Below are 22,977 nucleotides of genomic sequence, written 5' to 3' on the forward strand. Positions count from 1 at the left end.
ATTGACTGATGATCACCCACCCTGAATTCAGCCTGCTCCCTTCTCTCACTAAAGACAAATCTGTATAGTGTAGAGGCAGGAAGGGATTTCAAGGTATCTAACGGGAAGCTCAGTAACCACTCCATACCTAGTGTGCCCTCTCTGAGAGCCTCACTAGAATCCAGAGCCATAAGCAGAGTAAAGATCAAACTGTTGGCTCTCATTCCTATGGTTGTGGGTGCCAGAGTCTCCCAAAGAGACCGGAACTTGTTAGCAGGTTTTAGCCACCTTCAACCCCCGTCTTAAAGCTGGCATTACCTCTAGTGAAATCTGGGTGTTTGGGAGTGGCTCCTGGTGCCTTGGATCATCCAGGATGAACAATGAGCTATGAAACTCCGGAGGTTTTGCAGAAAGGACTGCAAGTTTTAGATCAACCTGGAAAAATTGGCAAGACTCTGTCTCAAAATTAAAAAAAAAATACAAAAGACCTGGAGATACAGCTCATTGGTGGATACCCTTGTGTTCAATCCTCTCTACTGCAATAACAACGACAAAAACAAAAAGAAAACAAAAAAGTAAAAGGAGCTGAACAATGAAAAAGCCACAGGCATCCCTTAGAATGTTCTCTTCCCAGGTGTGATGGACCACTACCTGGTCATGCACCAGCTGCGCTGTAATGGGGTTCTTGAGGGCATCCGGATTTGCAGGAAAGGATTCCCCAGCAGGATTCTCTATGCTGACTTCAAACAGAGGTAGGTTACCTTGTCTTTGCATCTGTCGCCATTTGAGGGCACCTTTTGCTCTCCCTAAAAGCATTCCTTGGGTTGGGTAGTTGGGGAACTCACAAGCCTCCTGGGGTTCTTATGGACTTTGCCTTTTGCTAGGGGATGATCCCATGTTCAAAATGAGTGCTGGGCCTGCCCTAAATGGTCCCAAGGCCAGAGCTCTCTAGCTTGTGACTCTAGACTACAGTGACTCAACCTCCACACTATGGACATTGGGAGCTAGGTAATTAAGGGACTGTCCTGTGCATTGTAGGACTTTAGCAACATTCCTGGCCTCTGCCCAACATGCTGGTGGCAAACCCACAGCTCTTACCCTCAAGCTATGACAATCAAATATTTCTTCAGACATCCCTGGGGACCAAATTGCCCCTGTTAAGAGCCACTGCTCCAGACCACCTCTCTCCTCCTCTCTTCTGGGCCTGGGAGTTAAGCCCATGTCCAGAGTAGAGGAGGAGCTGGGACCCTCTAGAGGTAGGAGAACTGAGGTCTGTAGGTCACAGCTGATTTCAAGGCTCTTTTAAATTAGATAGGAACCATTGCCTCTGAAAGCAAAAGTCCAGCTCTGTGTGCGCTTGCTGGGCTTCCTTTATGCTTTTATCTCTCTACCATGGCCCTAGTATCAACCCCTAAATATCTCCCTCTCCCAGAGCAGCTGATAGTATCCTACTTCCTCCTAAGGCTGGAACAGAAGGTTCTAGAAGCCCTGGTCTCAAGCATGGGACCATTCTGGGAGTTGAATCCATTTAAGATGTGCTGTCACCTTTCTTTAGGTATCGGATCCTCAATGCCAGTGCCATCCCAGAGGGGCAGTTTATTGACAGCAAAAATGCTTCAGAGAAGCTCCTGAACTCTATTGACGTGGACCGGGAACAGTTCCGGTTTGGTCACACCAAGGTGAGAACAGGTGGAGCTGGAATCCCACCACACCCCCAATACCTCAGGGAACCCACAGTTCTAACTGCTTGTTAGTTGGTTGGAGGAAAGAGTCTCTTTCCTCTTCTGATCCACCTGGTCATCCCTTATCTGAAGCCCAGATAAAGGAAGCTCTGTGGTTAGGAATAGAAGGTTTTCTCTCCACATTGGTCTTGAAGTAAGTAGAAGCTGAGATTGGAAGCCCCAGTGAATAGCAATGGGGAGCTTTGATGTCCTAGAGGGAGACGAGAAGAGAGACTCTTAAAGGGAGAGAAAGAGCAACTGACAGAAGAGAACATAGAAGATCCCAGAGACAGTGGGGGTTTGAGCAGAGTAATCATCACCAATAAAATGGATGCTAGTTATTGAGCACATGTGTTATCAGTCCTTCCATACGTATTTCATTCTTCTTATAATAACCGGTGAGAGAGGGGGCATGGTGATTAGGATGGCACCTGCCTCCTCTGGTTCTTGGGAGGGCAGAAGAAATGCAGGGTAAGGGCAGGAAGGCAAGGACAAGGACAATGCTCAAGGTCACATGGAGAGGTAAGTCAGATAGGAACCACTGAGTGGCAAAGGCTGGCTTTCAGTCCTGGCCTGACTCCAAAGATCCCCCTCCTGGAAAGAGGCAGGCTGGGGTCCTCAGATGGTCCACAGAGTACTCTATTTCCTAGGCTGCCATGGAGATGGAGTAAGTTCTGCCACTGCATACAGTTGGTGCAGGGGACGAGTGAGACCCACCTTTGTTGATGGGCAGGGAGAGGAGGAGACCTCATCTGGGTGCAGTTGCACTAGTGTGATTATTCTGAACTCATTTTTACTGTCTGAGCATAAGCTCTGACAGAACTGATCCATATGAGTTGGTGGGTCTGGAACCTACTTTAGGACAGGTTAGCTCTCTGCCCCAAAGGTGCAGCTACAGAGACCAGAGTCAGTGGGGAAAAAGTCTTAGAGGCTAAACTGCCGCCGGTTCCAACCCAGAACTCTGATGAGAGTCCAGGAGTGGGCTTGGGTAGACATAGGCTCCCTCAAGAGACTCAGTTGACCACCTGCTGAAGACAAAGCAGGGGTCATCTCTCTTTGAATACAGGTATTTTTCAAAGCTGGACTCCTGGGACTTTTGGAGGAGATGAGAGACGAGAAGCTGGTGACCCTGATGACACGCACGCAGGCCGTGTGCAGGGGGTACCTGATGCGGTTGGAGTTTAAGAAGATGATGGAGAGGAGGTGATGCAGACTCTCCCTCTGTGTTACCCTGCCCGTCCCACATAGCAGCTGGTTGTTACTTCCTGCTTTTATTGCTGGGAGACTCTCCTTCATTCATTTGACCAACATTTCCAGAGCAGCAATCTCATACAGAAATGAACCCTGTCTTCCAGCAGCTCATGGAGGAGGGGGGAAGCAGACATGGGCATGACCAATTTTAACACAAGTGCAATGTTATAGTCAGGGGAGTGGGGACCTGACACAAGCAAGCCCCCCCCAAAAATGCTTGGGGCTTTGGAGTTGGCATAAATGGGTCAGCACGAATTGTTTTTCTCCTCTGGAAAAAGTTTTGCATAACCTGTTTTAAAATATGATCTGGAAGGGACACCAACAAGCAGGTCACTGTTATTGGAGCACTGAATCAGGCAGATAGCGAGGGTCCCCATCCTCTGGTTGATGGGGAAGCTCCAGAAGGAACATAAGGAGATGAGTGAGGGGATCAGGTCACTCTAGCAGCTGGGAAGAGAGTGAACCTGAGGGGATGGAAGGGATCATGACCCCGACTGTAGTGGAAGTCCAAATTAAAGAGACAAGGACCTGAATTGAGCTTTAGTCTATGGGTGGGAGAGGAGGGCATGGAATAAGGAAATATTTAAGAGTCTAATTGCTTGGATAATTCAACGAAAAGAAAAGCAGCATAGATGACTGGTTATGTGAGGGCATTAGGGAAAGCAGAACTTGGGTGGCAGCTTGGTCTTCCGGTGTAGATCTAACAGTGGACCTCCACCATGTGCTAGGAATACACCAGGCATCCAGTTTGGTGAAGCCAATGGAAGCTTGCATGGAAATAAAGTATAGATATTCCAAAAGAAGAACCAGTTCAATGGAGACATAAATACATTTTTAGGCACTTATGTATATTACTATGAAGCCGTGTAGAACATGCAGGGACATAGGCAACAATCAAAATTAGGAAAACAAATCATTTCCCCCAGGGCAAGAGGCTAAGAGACAACTAAAACAGGTCATGGGGTTCTACCAATGCTTCAGCAGGAAGAGGAGGTCTGTATGTCAAAATACTACAAAGCAGCAAATCAAAGGCAGAAGGAGTTCCAAAGAAGTGAGATTTGATTAATAATTCAAATGCGGGAGAAAGACCCAATCGTCTGAATAAATGTGCTGATGGCATTGGCCACTAGGCGTCCACCGATGATCTCAGGTAAAGGATTTTCAACAGGGTGGTGCAGCAGGCAGCCAGGCAAAGCGAGATCCACAAATGGCCCTGTGCCTTCTCTTCTTTCCAACCTTTACACATGCTCTGTCCTGTGCCCCTCATTTGCAGAGCTACTCTGGAACCACAGGGTCTTCGAAGCATGGCTGTACTTCCTTCCCATTCAACCAGGAAGGATGCAGATCCTGGGGTCCTTTGAGGGCAAGCGGGGGTTGAGGCAGACGAGGTCTTGCTGGGGTTTATTAATTGGAGTCCTAACCAATGCACAGGGACTCCATCTTTTGCATCCAGTACAACATCCGCTCTTTTATGAATGTCAAGCACTGGCCCTGGATGAACCTCTTCTTTAAAATCAAGCCTTTGCTGAAGAGTGCAGAGGCAGAGAAGGAGATGGCTACCATGAAGGAGGACTTTGAGAAGGCCAAAGAAGACCTGGCCAAATCTGAGGCTCGGCGGAAGGAGCTGGAGGAGAAAATGGTCTCCCTGCTGCAGGAAAAGAATGACCTCCAGTTGCAGGTCCAGTCTGTAAGTACATCCTCTCTGAAAATGCAAATCGCTCAAAAGGAGGACGTTGAGGCCCCTTAAGGAGTCTATTCAAGAGGCAGTGGTGCCACCCAGTGGTCATACTGAGTATTTCAGTAGAAAGCAGGCCGCTGGTCCCAAGGTCTGCACAGGCCAGAAATCATGTCTGCAAAGTGAACTTGGGCTGTCCCTGATCCCTCCCAGTCTGCCGTAGCAGAGTTAGACGTGTTTCACTGTAGATATGAGAGCTGTTTGTGTCTTCATAATAAAAATCTGTCAGGAGTTCACCAGGTCTTTTAAAATCCTATCAATAAAAATAAATCATTCAAATGAGATGATTCAATTCAAAGATGAGTCATTTTCCACATGATTTTCAATAAGTATTATACTCAGAACTGCTTTAGAGAACACTTTTTTATCAAATAAATAGGAAAAAATGAAACCACATCTGCAGCTTGCAAATTCTGGCAGTTCCCAGAAGTTAGGGCATTTGTGGGTTTTTCTTCTTAATAAACCCCCCAATACTTTCTTTGCCTATTGCCTTATTGCCAAGAATTTTCAACTCCCCTATCACTTTCCCAATCGGTATAGTACAGTTTTTAGGAACACTTTCCCAGTCACAGTGGGTGAGATAACAACCTATTGTCTATGGATAATGGATAACAACCTCTGGAGCAAGACACCTGCATTTACATCCCAGATCCTTCACTTGTTAGTGAAGGTAACCTAACACAAGGCCCTTCTCTTTGTGCCTCGGTTTTCTCATCTGTAAAATAGGAATAGTAATACACCCACCTCATATAGCTATTGTGGAACGACAGGGAGCACATACCTGAGGTTTAAAGATGTGCAATAAATATTTGCGTTTTTTCTTGACGGTCTCCTCCTATCCATTTCCCTGCCATGCATGTCCAGTTTTTAAAATTCTCTTATATGGGAAGATAGAGCCTGTTTTGTTGAATAACAGAATTAAGTAATCTTCATCTGTCTGAGAGATTCACTGCAGAGTCTTCTGGTACATGGACTTATTAAATCACTGATTCTTGTGTGTTTTTCATTGTAATGTTCTGTGGCTTGAGGAGGCTCAGCCGAGGACACACAGGTACCACTTCTGTGTTGAAAGTTAAAAGGTAGTCATGTTTTGAAAATTCTAGCTTAACGTGGGATAATATGGAGTAGATGAGTTATTTTTCAACTGTTGTTCGCTAGGAAACATGAAATAATCAGACAACTTTCTAGAGGCTTTATTCTTTAAAATGAATGCTGTACATATCTGTAATCCCAGCAACTCAAGAGGCTGGGAGAAGAAGGATTGTAAGTTCAAAGCCAGTCCCAGCAATTTAGTGAGACCCTGTCTCAAAATAAAAAAATAAAAAGGGTTGGGGATGTAGCTCAGAAGTAGAGTGCCCCAGGGTTTCACCCCTAGTCCTGATAAAATACAATAAAATAAACTGAACTTGGAACTCCATGAACTCTTTTGAGTCACTTTAAGTGACTGTCTCTTAAATAAGTGATATCCTTGGTGGTCTAAAAGAGAGTATGTGGATGATATGTAGGCGTGTGTGTGTGTGTGTGTGTGTGTGTGTGTGTGTGTGTGCGTGCAACCACTCCTTGGCGTAGATACAGGAAATGGACTTTTAGAGGGTCAGTCCCTTTCCTTCTAAGGCTTGCCAAGTGGCTGATGAAAACTTATAATGACCTGGTACTTTCAGGAAACAGAAAATCTGATGGACGCCGAGGAACGGTGTGAGGGTCTCATCAAAAGCAAGATCCAACTGGAAGCCAAAGTCAAAGAGCTGACCGAGAGGCTGGAAGAGGAGGAGGAGATGAATTCTGACCTGGTGGCCAAGAAAAGGAATCTGGAAGACAAATGTTCCTCTCTCAAGAGAGACATTGATGACCTGGAGCTGACCCTGACAAAAGTTGAAAAGGAGAAGCATGCGACAGAGAACAAGGTGGGTACCACTGCCACCACTCCTCCCCCAGCTCCCCACCAGTCTCCACTTTCCTGCTGGGAGGTTGGAGCAGGAGCCAAGCTGAAGGGTAGTTAGGTCCCTCTGCCTTGTTCTCCAACCTGCAGGCTCTTCTCAACTCTCCCTTGTTGTACCACAAACTTCCAGCATTTTCTTAAGAGAGAAGGTTGTTTCATATTCATCTCTGTTGCTCATAGCACCCAGCACAGGGATAGCAAACCCAAAATGCCTGAGAAACAAGACAGATCATGAAGGAGGCAGAAAACTAGATAATACCAATGACTGATTGGCAGGGAGGTGGGGCACAGGGACCCTGATAAATTACTGGCAGGTTATAAACAGATGCAGCCTTTGGGAAGGTCTTTTGGAATTACAAAATTGAATTTATAACCACATACTCTACGACTCAGAGATTCTGAGGTGTGCAGACCAAGGAAGTCTTCCACCAGTCCACAGATGGACAAAGTGGGCACCACCACTACCACCCCACCCCCGTCTCCTCACCAGTCCCCACTTTCCCGCTGTAAAGAGGAGGATGATTGGAGCAGGAGCATATGCAAGGAGGTTTACAGCAGCATTGCTTGTGGGAAGCTGCAGGAAATATCCAGGTCCACCCCTGGGGGAACAGAGAGGCAGAACATGACGGATGCACACCAGGGAATACCACGCAGCTTTGGGAAGCAAAAGACTTGTGCACACACACGGGGCATCAAAAATGGACAATGAATACCCAGGACTAGTGGGGAGAAATATGAGGAAAAATGGAATATCCAACATGCACATAGGACAGAAATATACATGTGGCAAAGATATGTAAAAACACATGCATGATTCACACCACAGCGGTCACCCATGAGGAGGGGGTAAGGGCTGAGGTCTGCTGGATATGAGATGACAATGGCAGTTGACAATCGGAGTCAATGTGGGATAGACAATTGAAACTGATAGGAATGAGTGGAGACTGTGAACCCTGGCCACAGATAGTAGCCTTGACTAATCACCAGCCAACTACCATCAGGTAGAAATGTCTATCCAGCATGGCCAGAGCTTCTAATTTTCCACAAGAAGTCAGAAATTGAGATTTTAATGTGAAATTTCTTTTTCCCCCCAATTTGATAACATTTCAAAAATTGTAAATGAAAGAAAATATGTTTGGGGCCAGATTCAACTCATGGGTCAAGAAAGGGTAACCTCAGATTTGAAAGATGTGTACATGGAAAGCAATTTTATTTAATGCCTTAGAATTCTATGCAAAGTGCCCTAACCACACACCCCAACAACACCAGATTCCCCTCAGGATTTTCTTGCATAATATCTCATGCCTTTCCTTCCCTTCTTGCCTCATTCTAAACCCCCATCAGCCAACCTAACAAATACCTGCAGATGCATTATACATTACGAATGAATATAAATTGCTATGTTACCCTTCAGAGGTAGCATATTTGCATTTTAACAATGTCCCTCGTTATGTGCTCCTTGAAGAAATAATTCTAATGGGAGAATCTGAGATATCATCAGAGAGCAACAAGGCAAATTTTTAAAAACTGAGAGACTGTGTGGGCACAGTGGCACATGCTCCTATCCCAGCTACTGGGAGGCGGAGGCAGTATCACTTGACCCCAAAAGTTTAAGGCCAGCCTAAGTAACATAGTGAGCCCCCATCCTAAAAAAAAAAAAAAAAAAAAAAAAAAAACTGAGAGATTGTCAATTCCAGGAAGTAAAAAAGCAGTAGTCAGAGGAAGAGAGACAACAATCACATTTTTTTTTGTATCAGGGATTGATATCAGGGATGCTTAATCACTAAACCACATCCCATCCTTTTTATTGTTTTATTGTGAGAAAGGCTCTCACTAAGTTGTTGAAGCTGGCTTTGAACTTGTAACCCTCCAGCCTCAGCCTCCTGAGCAGCTGGGATTACAGGCATGCGCCACCACGCCCAACACAGCAATTACATTTGTTATTGGAAGCTTGGAGTTTAATTGTTTCAATATTAAATTGGTGGTGTTATTCTCTAGGTCAAGAATCTGTCTGAAGAAATGACAGCACTTGAAGAAAACATTTCCAAGCTGACCAAAGAAAAGAAATCACTACAGGAAGCCCATCAGCAAACGCTGGATGATCTGCAGGTCGAAGAAGATAAAGTTAATGGTCTAATCAAAGTAAATATCAAGCTGGAACAGCAAATAGACGATGTAAGTGCATCTGACTCCTATGCTGTAGCGACTGTTACTGGTGGAGGTGCAGGCAAGAGAGGGGATGAACATCATAGGGGGGATTCCAGTCCTGGAATCAGAACCCCGGGTTCAGCCTTGGCCTGACCCCAAACAATTCTGGCATAATGACCAGGTCACTTAACCTTGTGAACCTCCATTTTCACCCTATGGAATGGGGTCACAAATAGTTTTACCTTGCAAGGTTTCCATGGAAAATTCATCACATAGAAAAATTGAGTAAGACCTTGGCTGCTAATATTATTACATCATCATCTTCATCATTATTACCATCCACTTGTAGCTCATTTGGGTTCCAAAACCTCCAATCCTGTTCTAAAATTATTTAAAACTAGTTCCATTTGGAGCTAGTGTAGCTCAGGGGTAAAGCACTTGCCAAGTGTGTATAAAGTTCTAGGTTCAATCCCTAGCCACAGAAACACTAGTTCCATTTGTGGCTCTGAAAATTAATATATTCCATATCATAGTAAATTCTTATATTCTCTCTCTCTGTCTCTCTCTCTCTCTCTCTCTCTCTCTCTCTCTCTCTCTCAGAGCAAAGTTTGTTTATTTATTTATTTATTTACTTTGGTGCATTACAATTACATATAACTGGGGATTCACCATGCCATATCTCCACATGCTCAAAACATAATCTGGTCAAGCTCATTTCCCTTTAACTTCCCTTTCTCTCTCCCTCCCTCCCCTGCTATGCTTCTATTCTGCTGGTCACTTCTGCTTTTATTATTATTATTTTAACCAGTGTTTTATGGTTATAAATCCAACAGTATCCATTGTGGTATATTTGTACACGTACATAGCAGAATTTGGTAGATTTCATTCCCTGGTCCCTCCCTATACCTTCCCCTTGTCCCTCCCTCTCCTCTATTGGTCTCATTGATCTCCCTTTTTTCCCTTTTATTTTCAGAGATCCATTATTATTATTATTATTATTATTATTCCTCTTTCTCTCTCTCTCTTTAATTTCCACATATGAGAGACAACATTTGACCCTTGACTTTCTGAGTCTGGCTTATTTCACTTAGTATGTCGATCTCCAGTTCCATCCATTTACCAGCAAATTACATAATTTCATTCTTCTTTATGGCTGAGTAAAACTCCACTTATTTCATTCATCATTATGTTCCATGGTGCTATCATGGTAGGCAAGGATCAGCATTTAAGTGCTTCATAGACTTCTAGAGCAAGTCCACAATTGATTTGATCGGTTCCTTATTAATGGACACCTATTAATGCGTGAGCACGCGCGCGCGCACACACACACGTATGTATATTACATTTTCTTTACCCATTCATCTGCTGACCAACACCTAGGCTGATCCTACGGCTTGACATTATTGTTCTTAATATGAGAACCAGGTTTGAAGTTTTCTAATTTTTTTCACTACTATGTCTAGAACTTTTCCAAGTCTCTCATATTCTTCTGAGGCCAGAGTAGGTGTGCTTTCCCCCCATTCCCTCCTTTCCCTGTGCCTATTTGTACACACACACACAAAGTCCTTGCCCAAATCCCCCCAACAGTTGCATAGAATAAGCAGGGGGGGGGTGTATGTTGTGCAATCTGGACCTGCATGTGTCATTCACAGAATCCCCCATTTGTTCCTGTCTGGGCAAGAACAGCCACCTATGGGTGCCAGACTCCTACAGGGAATATGTCCTAGAAAGGGTCAAGTGGGAATTGGCTGAAAGAAGCATCCAGGAGCCAACCAAGGGATCCCCTAGGGTTCTCTTTGCAAGAAGAGGGAAGAGGGGGAAGACTTGCTTCCTTCCAGGGTAGGTGCTTATGGTCAGCACCCTACAGGAGCCCAGGAAGCCATGGGCCAGGTGTGTGGCTGCACTGACTGAAGGGGCTGAGCTCATTTTGGTAGCAGGGTTCCATACTTTCTGCCTATGTCTTCCCAGCTCGAGGGCAGTCTAGAGCAGGAGAAGAAACTGCGGGCAGACCTGGAGCGAGCAAAGAGGAAGCTGGAAGGAGACCTGAAAATGTCCCAGGAGTCCATCATGGATCTAGAAAATGACAAGCAGCAAGCAGAAGAGAAATTGAAGAAGTAGCTATTTTATCTTCTACCTCTCCATTGGCTCTTGAAAGCCAACTTTCCCACCCTTAAAAAGCTTGTATCTCATGTTCTTTTATTTTTTAAAAAAAATCTACTTGCAGGAAGGAATTTGAAATCAGTCAGTTACAAACCAAAATCGATGATGAACAAGTTCACAGTTTGCAATTGCAAAAGAAGATTAAAGAATTACAGGTAAAAGTGTCAAAACCTTCCCAACTGCAGAAATCCCTTGGCAAGTGCCCCTGCACCCCTGTTTGCTCTTTCCCCCTGTGGTTCTTGAGCTTCTTTTCTTCTTCCTATTGGAAGCTGGAGAAAATGTCCTGTTTTTTTTTGTTTTTTTTTTTTTTGCCCAGCCTGGTCTCAAACTCATGGACTCAAATGATTCTCCTGCTTCAGCCTCCCGAGTAGCTCAGAACTACACGCGTGCACTACTGCAACTGACTTTTGTTTTAATTTTTGAAATTAATATTTTAATTTTCTAAGTAACATACATATATTTCCTTGGAAAGAATAAAATATATGACCAATAAAACTAAATGTTATTAATAGAGAAGCATTGCCACTGTCCTAAGCCAGTGATCTCTGAGTTTCTCAGAGTAACTACCAGTTTCAATCAGATGTACATCCTGGTGGATTTTTTGCTAAGTATATCTGTGTACATTTAAGATCCAAAGAAAATATATAGAATATATTTATGCAATATTTTGTTTCTTTGCATTTTTAGCATAAAAATTTTCATACTGAGCACATCATTCTGTAACTCACTTATTTCATTGATCATTATTTTCTGTGGCGCTATCCAGGGTGGGTAGGCATGGATCAGCAGACTTCTAGAGCAAGTCCACAATTGATTTGATCACTCCCTTATTAATGGACACCTAGGTTTTTTCCAATTTTGTTCCACTAACTCAGTGTTATAATGTATTCTTAACTACATGCTGCCAATTCCTCATCACTCAGTCCCTCACAAAGTGAGTTGTTCCCTCCCAAAACAACATTCCTGATACACTGACCCTTTTAGGCCCGCACAGAAGAGCTGGAGGAAGAAATCGAAGCAGAGCACACGGTCAGAGCCAAGATTGAGAAGCAACGCTCAGACCTGGCCAGGGAACTGGAGGAGATCAGCGACAGGCTGGAAGAAGCCAGTGGAGCCACTTCAGCCCAGATTGAGATGAACAAAAAGCGGGAGGCTGAGTTCCAGAAACTGCGGAGGGACCTGGAGGAGGCCACCCTGCAGCATGAAGCCACAGCTGCCACCCTGAGGAAGAAGCATGCTGACACTGTGGCCGAACTCGGGGAGCAGATTGACAACCTGCAGAGGGTCAAGCAGAAGCTGGAAAAGGAGAAGAGTGAGCTAAAGATGGAGATCGATGACATGGCAAGCAACATCGAGACAGTCTCCAAGTCCAAGGTACCTGACTGGCCAAGTAAGGCAGCTAAGTCTAAGTTCTTCTGTCCCGTGGGCATTTCCCCAAACGTACAGCATATTCTGTACTGAGACCCTCTCCCCCACTTCTGTTTGCTCTTAGTTTCTCAAATTCATTTAAGATGTGTGTCTTCTCCATTTGGGCTGTAATTTATAAACAATAGATATTTAAGTGGCAGGACACTTTATTTAAGGGTCGGACTTATTGCTCACAGTTCTGAGACTGGGAAGTCAAAAATCAAGGTGCCGGCCGATTCAGTGTCCAGTGAGGGCTCACTCTGTGCTTCAAAGATGGTACCTTACCACCCTGTCCTCAATGGCAGAAGAGGAAGGGAGCTAGCTATGGCTTCTTTGATAAGGACACTAATTCCTTAGGAAGGTGAGAACTTCAAGACCTAATCCCTCGTCGAAGGCCTCACCTCCCAGCTCCACTGCACGGGGAACTCAGTTTTAACTGAGTTAATTGGGGAGTTGGGGGACACAAACATGCAGACCACAGCATCATTCAAGCTTGACCAAATGATCTACCACTCCTCACAGTGGCATGGTCCTTCCTGAATCTTACAGAAAGCCGCCAGTCCATCTGGAATGTTCTAGAACTAACCTATCAATGGATTGTACCATAGGGGATTTATAGGCATCTACACCATCTTCTTACCCCTTTGTCAATATGAAGTTGTGCCTATGAGCATGAGCATGGGTGGATCCAGGTTTTATGGTAATTAAAGCACATAAAACTTGGAAGGGTTGGGGCTCTTTTAAAAAAAAAAAAAAAGTTGCTGTCCCTCAGTGTCTATGGGGTATTGGATTCCAAGACCCTCATGGATATCAAATCCACAGCTCAAGTCTCTCAAGCAAAAATGGCACAGTAATTGCTTATATCTTATGCACAAACTCCAATACACTTTAAATTACCTCTAGATTACTTATAATACCTAACACAATGTACATGCTGTGTAAATAGTTGTTACAGTGTATTGTTTAGGGAATAATGAAAAGAAAAATAAAATACTATACACATTCAGTAGGGATGCAATTTTTTAAAATATTTTCAATCTGTGGTTGGCTAAATCTGAAGACATGGAACCCATAGATAAGGAGGGATAACTGTATGCAAAATTATGAAAATTAGATATGAAAGGTAGTATTTATTTAGAGTAAAAAAATGCAGATTATTAGAGAACCAGAAAACAGGTTCCTTTCTTCTGAGGGCTCATTAGACCATTTGCCAGAGATTCCTTCCTTCCGAGAAATACACTGTGCTCTCGAGGGCTCCCCCTCCCCACCTGAAACTTACTGCAGCTCCCTAAATTCTCTGGGGCCCATGCAGATGAGTGCCCTGAAGCTTAACTTCATCAGCTGCATAGTAATCCACCTCTGCATATGACTTCAGGTAAAGCTTCTCTCAAAGAGCAGCTATGTGTGCTCCTCCGTTCAGGAGTGTCCTCATTTCAAGGTGTACTGAGCTATTCTTGTAACTGTTTGGCTGGGTTAGAAGAAGCAACAGTGAAGTGTGGGTCTTCCACAGAGGGATTCCCAGAAGGTCAGGGTATTCATCAAGAAAAAATGGTCGGGGGAGGTGGTTCCTATGGAGCTTCTTTCTATCCCTGTTTAGGGTATGGTTCAGACTTCCCTGTGATTTCTCTTGATTTCTTCCTCACTTTCTGTCTTAGCCCATTTCCATTCCTATAACAAAATACCTGAGACTGGACACTTGATAAAGAAAAGGGTTTTATTTGGCTCGAAGTTCTGAAGGTTCAAGGGCACAGCATTGGCATCTTCTCAGCACTGCTAAGAGCCCCATGGTAGATGGCATCACAATGGCAGGAGCATATGTTAGAGTGGTGAGAGGCACATGCAGAAGAGACACTCAGGCGCCAGGCTTCTTATAATAATCCATTCTCATGGGAACTAATTAAATCTCTCAAGACTAGCATAACTCCCTTCTGAGGATGGGCTCCTCATGACCTAATTATCTCCCACTAGGCCCTACCTTTTCTTTCCTTTCTCCCTGTCTCCCTCCCTCCCCCCTTCCTTCCTTCCACTCACCAGGGATTGAATCTAGGGGGTGCTCAACCACTGAGTCACATCCCCAGCCCTTTCTTTGTTGTTGTTGTTTTGGGAGTTTATTTTTGGAGACAGAGTCTTGCTAAGTTGCTCAGGGCTTTGCTAAGTTGCTGAGGCCAGCTTTGAACTTGCAATCCTCCTGCCTCAGCCTCCAAAGCTACTGGGATTGCAGGCATGTACCACCATGCTTGGTTTAGGCCCTACCTCTTTAAAGGTCCTGTTACCTCTCAATACTGCCACACGGGGCACCAAGCTTTCTGTGCATGAACCCTGTGAGGACAAACCACATCCAAACCATAGTACTCCCTGACTGGAGCTGGTTACAGGGTCAGGCGAGTTAGAAGAAACTCCAGCACCTGCCATACACTGCCTTTCTTACAGCTTCACTCGCACCAGAATTGCTTTTTGCTCTCAGCTCTTGATTTTAAAATCCAGTGGGAGGAGCATTTCCTATTACTTTATATTTTTTTTAAGTTATTGTATTCTTTGATTTTTCTCCTTGTGTGTTATCTTCCCCTTTCCAACTCCCCCTGATGGAATTCTTTTTACACGTGTATGTCATCTTCTCAGAGATTCAGAGTGCTTGGAGGTCTCCTTTGGGATATAATATCCCTGTCTTTTCTGCCATCTTATGCTCCCCAGGCTAAGGAAAAGCTTATGCTCAATTTATTTTACATTTTATGGTGTGGGAGGAGGAGGAAAGAGGTCTGCATTATACATGAGGTTGCTGAAAATTTTTCACCAAAATATAGGCCAATCAGACTTTATAAAGGTGAACCCCTCCAAGTCACCTCAGGGAATCATTTATATTATTCAGTGAAACCCTCAGCAGAGTCACATGAACACATGGCTCACAAACACCATTCACCTACCAACAGAATTACTTATATTCCAAGAATCTCAGAGTCTCTTTGAGTGACATCCTCTCAGAAGTTTGCATATAAATCATTAAATATGTCCTTACCAAAACCACTGTTCCAGGTTACTGGTCATCAAGCAGCAATCACAAATAAAAATGAGGCAATTCTGATCTGATTATGATTTTTTAAACTGACCTTTATCTTTTCTATGTTATATTATTTTACCTTATAAGAAGTCAAATTATCAAACTGTCCAGTTCAATATCAAGTACCAGAAAGCCATTTTTGCCATTTGTGTTGACCTTTATCTCCCACTCTCACACCACCCCCCAAGAGTAACATGGAAAGAATGTGCCGGTCTGTGGAAGATCAATTTAATGAGATCAAAGCCAAGGATGATCAACAGACCCAGCTAATCCATGATCTGAATATGCAGAAGGCAAGACTGCAGACCCAGAATGGTGAGAACAGTCAGGGCTGTGGGGTCTGGGTAGGTCCCAGGGGAGGGCGGTCGGCTTTGCTGATGTGAGGGTCCCATCTGTTTGGTAGGGGAGCTGAGCCACCAAGTGGAAGAGAAGGAGTCTCTGATTTCACAGCTGACCAAAAGCAAGCAGGCCCTCACTCAGCAGCTGGAGGAGATTAAGAGACAACTAGAAGAAGAAACCAAGGTAAGGACACCTCTTTGAGAATTGCCACATCACAGCAGATAGAACCTGAGAAGCTGGGGAGCACAATCACTTCACTTAGGCAGGTTGAAGGCAGAGCTACATTAAAAAGTCTGCCTTGTAATATGGTGGGAACCTGCTCCTTAAAGTTTAAGTACCTTGACATTGGATCTCCTTTCTCATCTCCGGACACCTCTATCCTCTACAAAGTGGTTAAATAAATTTCCCTCTTCAAATGGGAGCATCTCATCCCCACCATCACTGTGCTAATTTGCTCACCTCTGCCCAATGATTCATCCAAGCCCCTTGGAATTCTTCCTCTTTATTCTTCATTACACCTATAACACCTGCTTCTAAGTACCCTTTCTCCCAAAAGACTATATGGTCTGGGGGATACCCTTGAGATAGTCATATCCTCGATTCCAGAATCTAGACACTTGTGTTTATAATACGTGTTTCCCCACTATCCTTCACTCCTGAAGAGCCAGAATAATTTTCCCTCACCCTAGTAGCACTCAGTAGGTGCAGTCCTAGTAGGACAATACACATAGTAGATGTTCAGTAAATGCTAATGATGTGTGTTCAATTATTAGAATAGGAATCCAGAAGCCCACAAAACTGCATAAATGGAAAGCTGGGGTTACTGTGCACTGGTCATGACCTATAGGGCAATCTTTTAGAAATTTCTTCAAGCCCCCATTTTTCCCTTCTGTAAAAGAACAAATGTTATACTTACCTCCCATATTTCTATTCCCGGTAAAGGTTTTCAGAAGACTAAAGGGGGGGCAGGGAATGGTGAGAACCAGATTCCAAACAAGTAATGAGAAGGTCTACTATAGGAATGAGGCTCTCCTTTAGCCAGAAAACAACAGCAGTAAGTGTTCCTTCTTAGGTAGTGTTTTGCAGTTTGTGTTTTTTTTTTTTTTAGTTTGAAAATATAATTTTTTTTCTTTTCAACTAATTATTTTATTTTTTATTTGTTTTAATTAGTTACACATGACAGTACAATGATCTTGACATATCATACATATCATACTGTGTTTTTTTAAATGATGAAAAAAATACACAAATTACTGCACCAGGTCAACAGAACTCTTTTCTTTGATGGTAGCACCAGAGGGTGTTTCGCAACCATTATAGAATCTTGAGTTAAACTTTCACCCTATCCAGATGACAGTGAGTGAGTGAAGAGACCTCTGGGCATGTCCTGTCTCACTTGAAACAGGAGGTGGAGCCCTGGAAACAGTGCAGCCCATTTCCACAGTCCCCAGTGTGGGGACAAATCCCCCTGATGACACCAAAAGATGCTCTCAGATTTCTCCTGGTTGTAGCATTCAATAACATTGCATCACGTAGTCAGAATATTGTTCCCTTTTTAATTCTGTTTCAAAATCCTTCTGATGACGTCCAGGAAAAAGGTCTCAATTTGGACAAATCTTTAGAATTTGCTTATTTACTTTATCAAGCAATAAAAATAAGGCTTTAGACACAGAGTCATAGCAGGTGACAGTGCCAAGATAAGCAGCGATAATATTGCTTTATTTCCATTGCATTTGTTTTTATGGTTACCTGCTGTTTATGGCAAATGTTAGTGGTTTTCTCCTGGCTGTTGTGGAATAGTCAAATATAATTAAAAAGCAAACTTAAGAAAACTAAACAGGTGATATGCTGATATGGCAAAATGTTTTGAAGATAGTATGGGAATGATCCTAGTTAGGGAAAAGCTATTTCAATGAAAAATACCTTAATCTGGGAAAGAATCATATATTTTTTGCAATTTGTCACCACTGTAATTCCCAGGCCAAGAATGCCCTGGCCCACGCCCTGCAGTCCTCCCGCCATGACTGTGACCTGCTGCGGGAGCAGTATGAGGAGGAGCAGGAAGGCAAAGCCGAGCTGCAGAGGGCGCTGTCCAAGGCCAACAGTGAGGTTGCCCAGTGGAGGACCAAGTATGAGACGGATGCCATCCAGCGCACAGAGGAGCTAGAGGAGGCCAAGTATGGGCCCTAAGGTTACAATAGGAGAGGTGACCCCTGGACACATCCTAAAGGCAGAGAGGACTTCCTACCTGGAGAGACTCTCTTGTTACAGTTTCTTAACCCATTCACATAATCATTCCCCATCCTCTTGGGGTCTCCCCCTTTCTTGTGGGGAACTCTTTCATCTGGCCCCCTTGGTAGCTTCTTAGGGACCTTCTTTGTCACCAAGCATTTTGGGATTATTCCAGAGATACAATCATGTTGCTTAATGACAGATAAGTTCCGAGAGACAAATCATGAGGCAATTTCTGTGCTGTACAAACATCCTGTGATTTCCTTACACAAACCTAGATGATATAGGCCAATCACGGGATGTACTGTTTTACAGTAAACTTTTTTTTTTAATAAGTAGAAGGGGTACACTCTAAAAAAACAGTAACAAGGATAAAATAGGTCTGGGGGTGTAGCTAAGCGGCAGAGAGCTTGCCTAGCATGCAAAGGCTATGGGTTCAATCTCCAACACCACACACACACAAAAAGTATAGTATAATAAAAATATACATCATTAACAGAATTGTTTTTTATCACTATCAGGTACTGTGTACTGTATATAAACATATGTATCATACCTTTATATGACTGGCAGCACAGTAGGTTTGTTTATAACAGCATTTCCATAAACATACGAAGTAATGCATTTCACTACATATAACAATGGCTACCATGTTCCTAGATGTGAATTTTTCAGGTTCATTACAGTTTTATGGAACCCCAGTTGTATGTGCTCTGTGACATGTCATTATGTGATACATAACTGTACTTGGATCCTTTCCACTCAAATGCTAAGTCTTGCTCAATCCCTTCCAGACAGTTCTTTTTCAACCTGACAAGTTACATTCTGAAATATCCCACTTTTGCCAAGACAAGGAGGAAAAAAACAAACAAACAAACAAAAAACATCTGGTTCTCTTAGGAAGAAATTGGCCCAGAGGCTCCAGGAGGCAGAGGAGAACACAGAGACTGCAAACTCCAAGTGTGCTTCCTTGGAGAAAACCAAGCAGAGGCTTCAGGGAGAAGTGGATGACCTAATGCTGGACCTGGAGCGAGCCAACACAGCCTGCGCCACTCTGGACAAGAAGCAGAGGAACTTCGATAAGGTCCTTCCCCAACCGCTTAATGGAGATGGTGGTCAGAGTGACAGGCTTTCACATTTGGATGTGAGAGATGCACCCACATTCAACAAGGCCCCCAGCTAGAACATTAATTCTCAGTTTGGAGGACTCTGAGTCTCTCTTTACTTTTGTGACAGTCCCTCTGAAGGGAATTTTAGTTTTAGTCACAGCTAATTCAGATTATATTGAGATTATAATACAGATAATCCAAATATCCTAATCCAAATAGCCAAAGTGCTCCAAAATCCAAAAATTTTTGAGCATTAATACAATGTCCCAAGTGAAAAAATTTCAGAGTGACTTCATGTGCTATGTTGCAATTAAAATGCACATGAACTAACAATGTATAAAATTACCTTCAGGCCAAGTGTATGAGCTGTATATGAAACACAAATAAATGTTGTGTATAGACTTGGGCCTCATCCCCATTAAATCTCATTTTATACAGATATAAAAATGAGATTTATGTATATAGTGAAATTTATGTACACACATACACACATGAGCATTACCAAATTCAAAGGAATCTGAAGTCTGAAACACTTCTTTTCCCAAGAATTTAAAATCAAGGATACTCAATCTATATCTTTAAGAATCCAGCAGAGGTCAGGCACCAGAGTGCATGCCTGTGATACCAGCTACTTGGGAAGCTGAGGTAGGATGATTGCAAGTTTTGAGGCCACACTGAGAAATTTAGAAAGACCCTTTCTCAAAATAAAAAATGAAAAGAGCAGGGATATAGCTCAATAGTAGAGTACCCCTGGTAATAATCCCTAGGACTACAAAATAAATAAATAATAAAAGAATCCAGAAAAGCAAAGATTGTAGCCAGTGGTCCAGAGCAGGACCCCTCCTCTTCTTTGACCCCCAAAGATGAAAGACGGAAGCCTTGGCATTACTAATAGCCCTTGTTTGAGCAGACTTTCAACTCCCCCAGCCCCCTCTGCTTCTCACATGGCCCTTTATCATCTCCCAGGTCCTTGCAGAATGGAAGCAAAAACTGGATGAGAGTCAAGCTGAGCTGGAAGCCTCTCAGAAAGAGTCCAGGTCGCTTAGTACTGAAATCTTCAAGATGAGGAACGCCTATGAAGAGGTGGTGGAACAGTTAGAGACGTTGAAACGGGAGAATAAAAATCTGCAAGGTGAGCTCTCTTGGGGCCCCAGCTGTGTAATATTTCCTCTTTTCCTCCTGCCATCCCCTTCCCCGATTTGCCCACAGCCTCCTCCCTCCCACTACTCTACCAAATCCTCTCCCAACATGCATCCCATTTGCTCAATGGGCCCCAGGTCTTGTGCCTTTAATGAGCATAAGATCAGCTTAGAAGCAGCTTAGTTTTATTTTTAAGAACTGAAGGCACAATGGGTTACAATGCCCACTCTTTTAGAGAAAAAAACCCTTCAGGGATTCTTAGTGGCTTTGCATCTTTGTGCATGTCACTAAATCCCTTAGGACCTCAGACTTTTGCCCTATAAAATTAGAAGACCAAGATCCAGTGCTTTCTAAAGCTTCTGCCAGCTTATGCATTTCCTGGTTCTCTCGGTGATCCTGTTGCATTCTTTGTAAAGTTTTAGGATTTATTAAAGTGTTCTATCCTTGTCGCTCACCCCTCTGCATAGCTCAGGTGAGACAACACATCTGGTCTTACCGACACCTCATCTGAATGGCTTCCCTGTATTCTCTCCTATGTGAATGTCACGAGTGAGCTGCCAACCCCTAAATTGCCTGGCAAAAGCGTAGCTATGCTATAAGCTAGAGTCTGTTGCAACAGCCTAAATCAAGCCTGTCCTTTGCAGAAGAGATTTCTGACTTAACTGAGCAGATTGCAGAAACTGGCAAGAACCTCCAGGAAGTAGAAAAGACCAAGAAGCAAGTGGAGCAGGAAAAGTCCGATCTCCAGGCTGCCTTGGAAGAGGCAGAGGCAAGTGCCTTGTCTGGAATACGGCACTGGGAAGTTCAGGAAAACAGGAATCTGAAAGGATGCCCTTGTCCACCCATAGAGGTGCCTCCCTGCCAGGAGGCATTGAGTCCCTGTTGGGAAGAACATTCAACCCTTCCTGGGGCTGAAAAAGCTAAGCTTTGTGGCATGGTCTCCCGAGTACCCTCTCTAGCACATGTCCTCTTTGGAAAATAAGTGTGTTCATTGTGTCCTCAATATCTTCCTTGCAAGAAGCAAAACAAAAAAATCAATCAGCAAACATTCTGAAAGCCAGCTCAGAATCCTTCAGTTTTATGTTTAACTTAGGGTTGTGCACAACATGGTTGGCTATTAAGAATCTTAAATCATCAAAAATAGAGCCAGATGTAAAGTTCAAATTTATGAGCCCTGGATCCATAATAATGATTAACATGTATGCAATTTATTATGGGCCAGGCACAGTTCTAAGTCCTTTACTTGTATAATTCATTTAATTCTCACAACAGACCTTTGTGTACATTATATATACATATGTATAGGTACGTATGTGTATGCGTATCTATCCATATATGTATCTATACCTGTGTGTTATATGTGTGTGTACATATGATTAGTGTAGATATATTATTCTTATCCATTTTATAGATGCTACAAAGAGAGTGCGTAACCAGCCCAAAGCTCCTCTAAACACCAGATCAGGTCATGTCCAGAGCAGGGCAATTGGTGATGATGTTTCTAGGAAAATTTGAGCGAACGCAGGATAACAGAAAAGCACTTACCCTGTCATTGTAGAAAATAGCTCTTGAATTATAGTTATTATTAAAATAGATACCCACCATAGAATTTTTATTTGAATTATGATTATTATTAAAACAGAAACCCATCATCTTTTTTATTAATTCCAAAGGATGCTCAATATATAAAGTTTTATCCCAACATTAGGGATATTTGTGGGCAAGTCAAATACTCAAACCTCTGAATATTGTTCCCTTCATCTGTGAAATGGGTATAAAATATCCATTTTACTACAATAGGGGTAGAAAGGTCCATTCGAGAGGTGATGCCCACAGCACTCCCAATTGCTCCTTTTTTCTAATTAGGGTTCCTTGGAACACGAGGAGAGCAAGATATTGCGAGTCCAGCTAGAGCTGAGCCAGGTAAAATCCGAGCTTGACCGCAAGGTTACTGAGAAGGATGAAGAAATTGAGCAGCTAAAAAGAAACAGCCAGCGAGCCACAGAGGCCATGCAGAGCGTGCTGGATGCTGAAATCCGGAGCCGGAATGACGCCCTGAGGCTTAAGAAGAAGATGGAGGGAGACCTCAACGAGATGGAGATCCAGCTGGGTCATTCCAACCGCCAGGTGGCGGAGACCCAGAAACACCTGCGCACGGTCCAGGGCCAGCTCAAGGTGAGCACCACCCGCTCCCACGCTCCCTCAGCCTGCCCTGCGGCTCTGCCTTCACTCCTGGTTTCCCCTGTAGGATTCCCAGCTGCATTTGGATGATGCTGTAAGGAGCAATGAGGATCTCAAAGAGCAGCTAGCCATCGTGGAACGCAGGAATGGTCTCCTGCAGGAAGAGCTGGAGGAGATGAAGGTGGCCCTGGAGCAAACAGAGAGGACCCGCAGGCTGTCGGAACAAGAACTGCTGGATGCCAGCGACCGAGTGCAGCTGCTGCACTCCCAGGTGCGTCCGCCTGTGCCAGGCTCTAGGTCCACTGGGAGCGCAGGTAGGGCCTCCCGCAAGCCCAGGTATCTCTGCACTACTTCCTCCACGTGCCTCTGCTCAAGGTTCATCATGGGAGCAAGTAGAGCCCAGGTCCTACTCCTCCCAAAGTAGTGGTTAAAACTGCCAGGTAAACTTGAACTCTTGATTGACAGATTCCTGAGCTTTCTTTTATCCAAAGATAAAGACAAAAGGTCATGCATGTTAAAGGGAATTCAGAGCAAGCACGAATCATATTATTGCCTAAAGCAGCTGGGGAAGGCTTCACAGA

The 22,977-nt window shown here is 43.7% G+C and overlaps 1 protein-coding gene across 1 annotated transcript in view; it reads left to right on the forward strand.

Moving 5' to 3' along the window:
- The window catches only part of Myh13 (myosin heavy chain 13), a 51,939-nt gene that overhangs the window by 21,576 nt on the left and 7,386 nt on the right, over nucleotides 1-22,977 (forward strand). Inside the window, exons 17-33 of the mRNA XM_026390554.2 lie at nucleotides 614-731; nucleotides 1,535-1,658; nucleotides 2,767-2,903; nucleotides 4,383-4,638; nucleotides 6,348-6,590; nucleotides 8,624-8,800; nucleotides 10,742-10,887; nucleotides 10,998-11,088; nucleotides 11,918-12,307; nucleotides 15,584-15,710; nucleotides 15,799-15,917; nucleotides 17,715-17,911; nucleotides 18,867-19,050; nucleotides 20,042-20,207; nucleotides 20,860-20,984; nucleotides 22,082-22,390; nucleotides 22,464-22,667. Of these exons, the coding sequence (XP_026246339.1) occupies nucleotides 614-731; nucleotides 1,535-1,658; nucleotides 2,767-2,903; nucleotides 4,383-4,638; nucleotides 6,348-6,590; nucleotides 8,624-8,800; nucleotides 10,742-10,887; nucleotides 10,998-11,088; nucleotides 11,918-12,307; nucleotides 15,584-15,710; nucleotides 15,799-15,917; nucleotides 17,715-17,911; nucleotides 18,867-19,050; nucleotides 20,042-20,207; nucleotides 20,860-20,984; nucleotides 22,082-22,390; nucleotides 22,464-22,667 (3,113 nt within the window). The remainder of the gene's footprint in view (nucleotides 1-613; nucleotides 732-1,534; nucleotides 1,659-2,766; nucleotides 2,904-4,382; nucleotides 4,639-6,347; nucleotides 6,591-8,623; nucleotides 8,801-10,741; nucleotides 10,888-10,997; nucleotides 11,089-11,917; nucleotides 12,308-15,583; nucleotides 15,711-15,798; nucleotides 15,918-17,714; nucleotides 17,912-18,866; nucleotides 19,051-20,041; nucleotides 20,208-20,859; nucleotides 20,985-22,081; nucleotides 22,391-22,463; nucleotides 22,668-22,977) is intronic.

This window comes from Urocitellus parryii, chromosome 7 (genome assembly GCF_045843805.1).
Source record: "Urocitellus parryii isolate mUroPar1 chromosome 7, mUroPar1.hap1, whole genome shotgun sequence".
In the NCBI taxonomy this organism is placed as follows: Eukaryota; Metazoa; Chordata; class Mammalia; order Rodentia; family Sciuridae; genus Urocitellus; species Urocitellus parryii.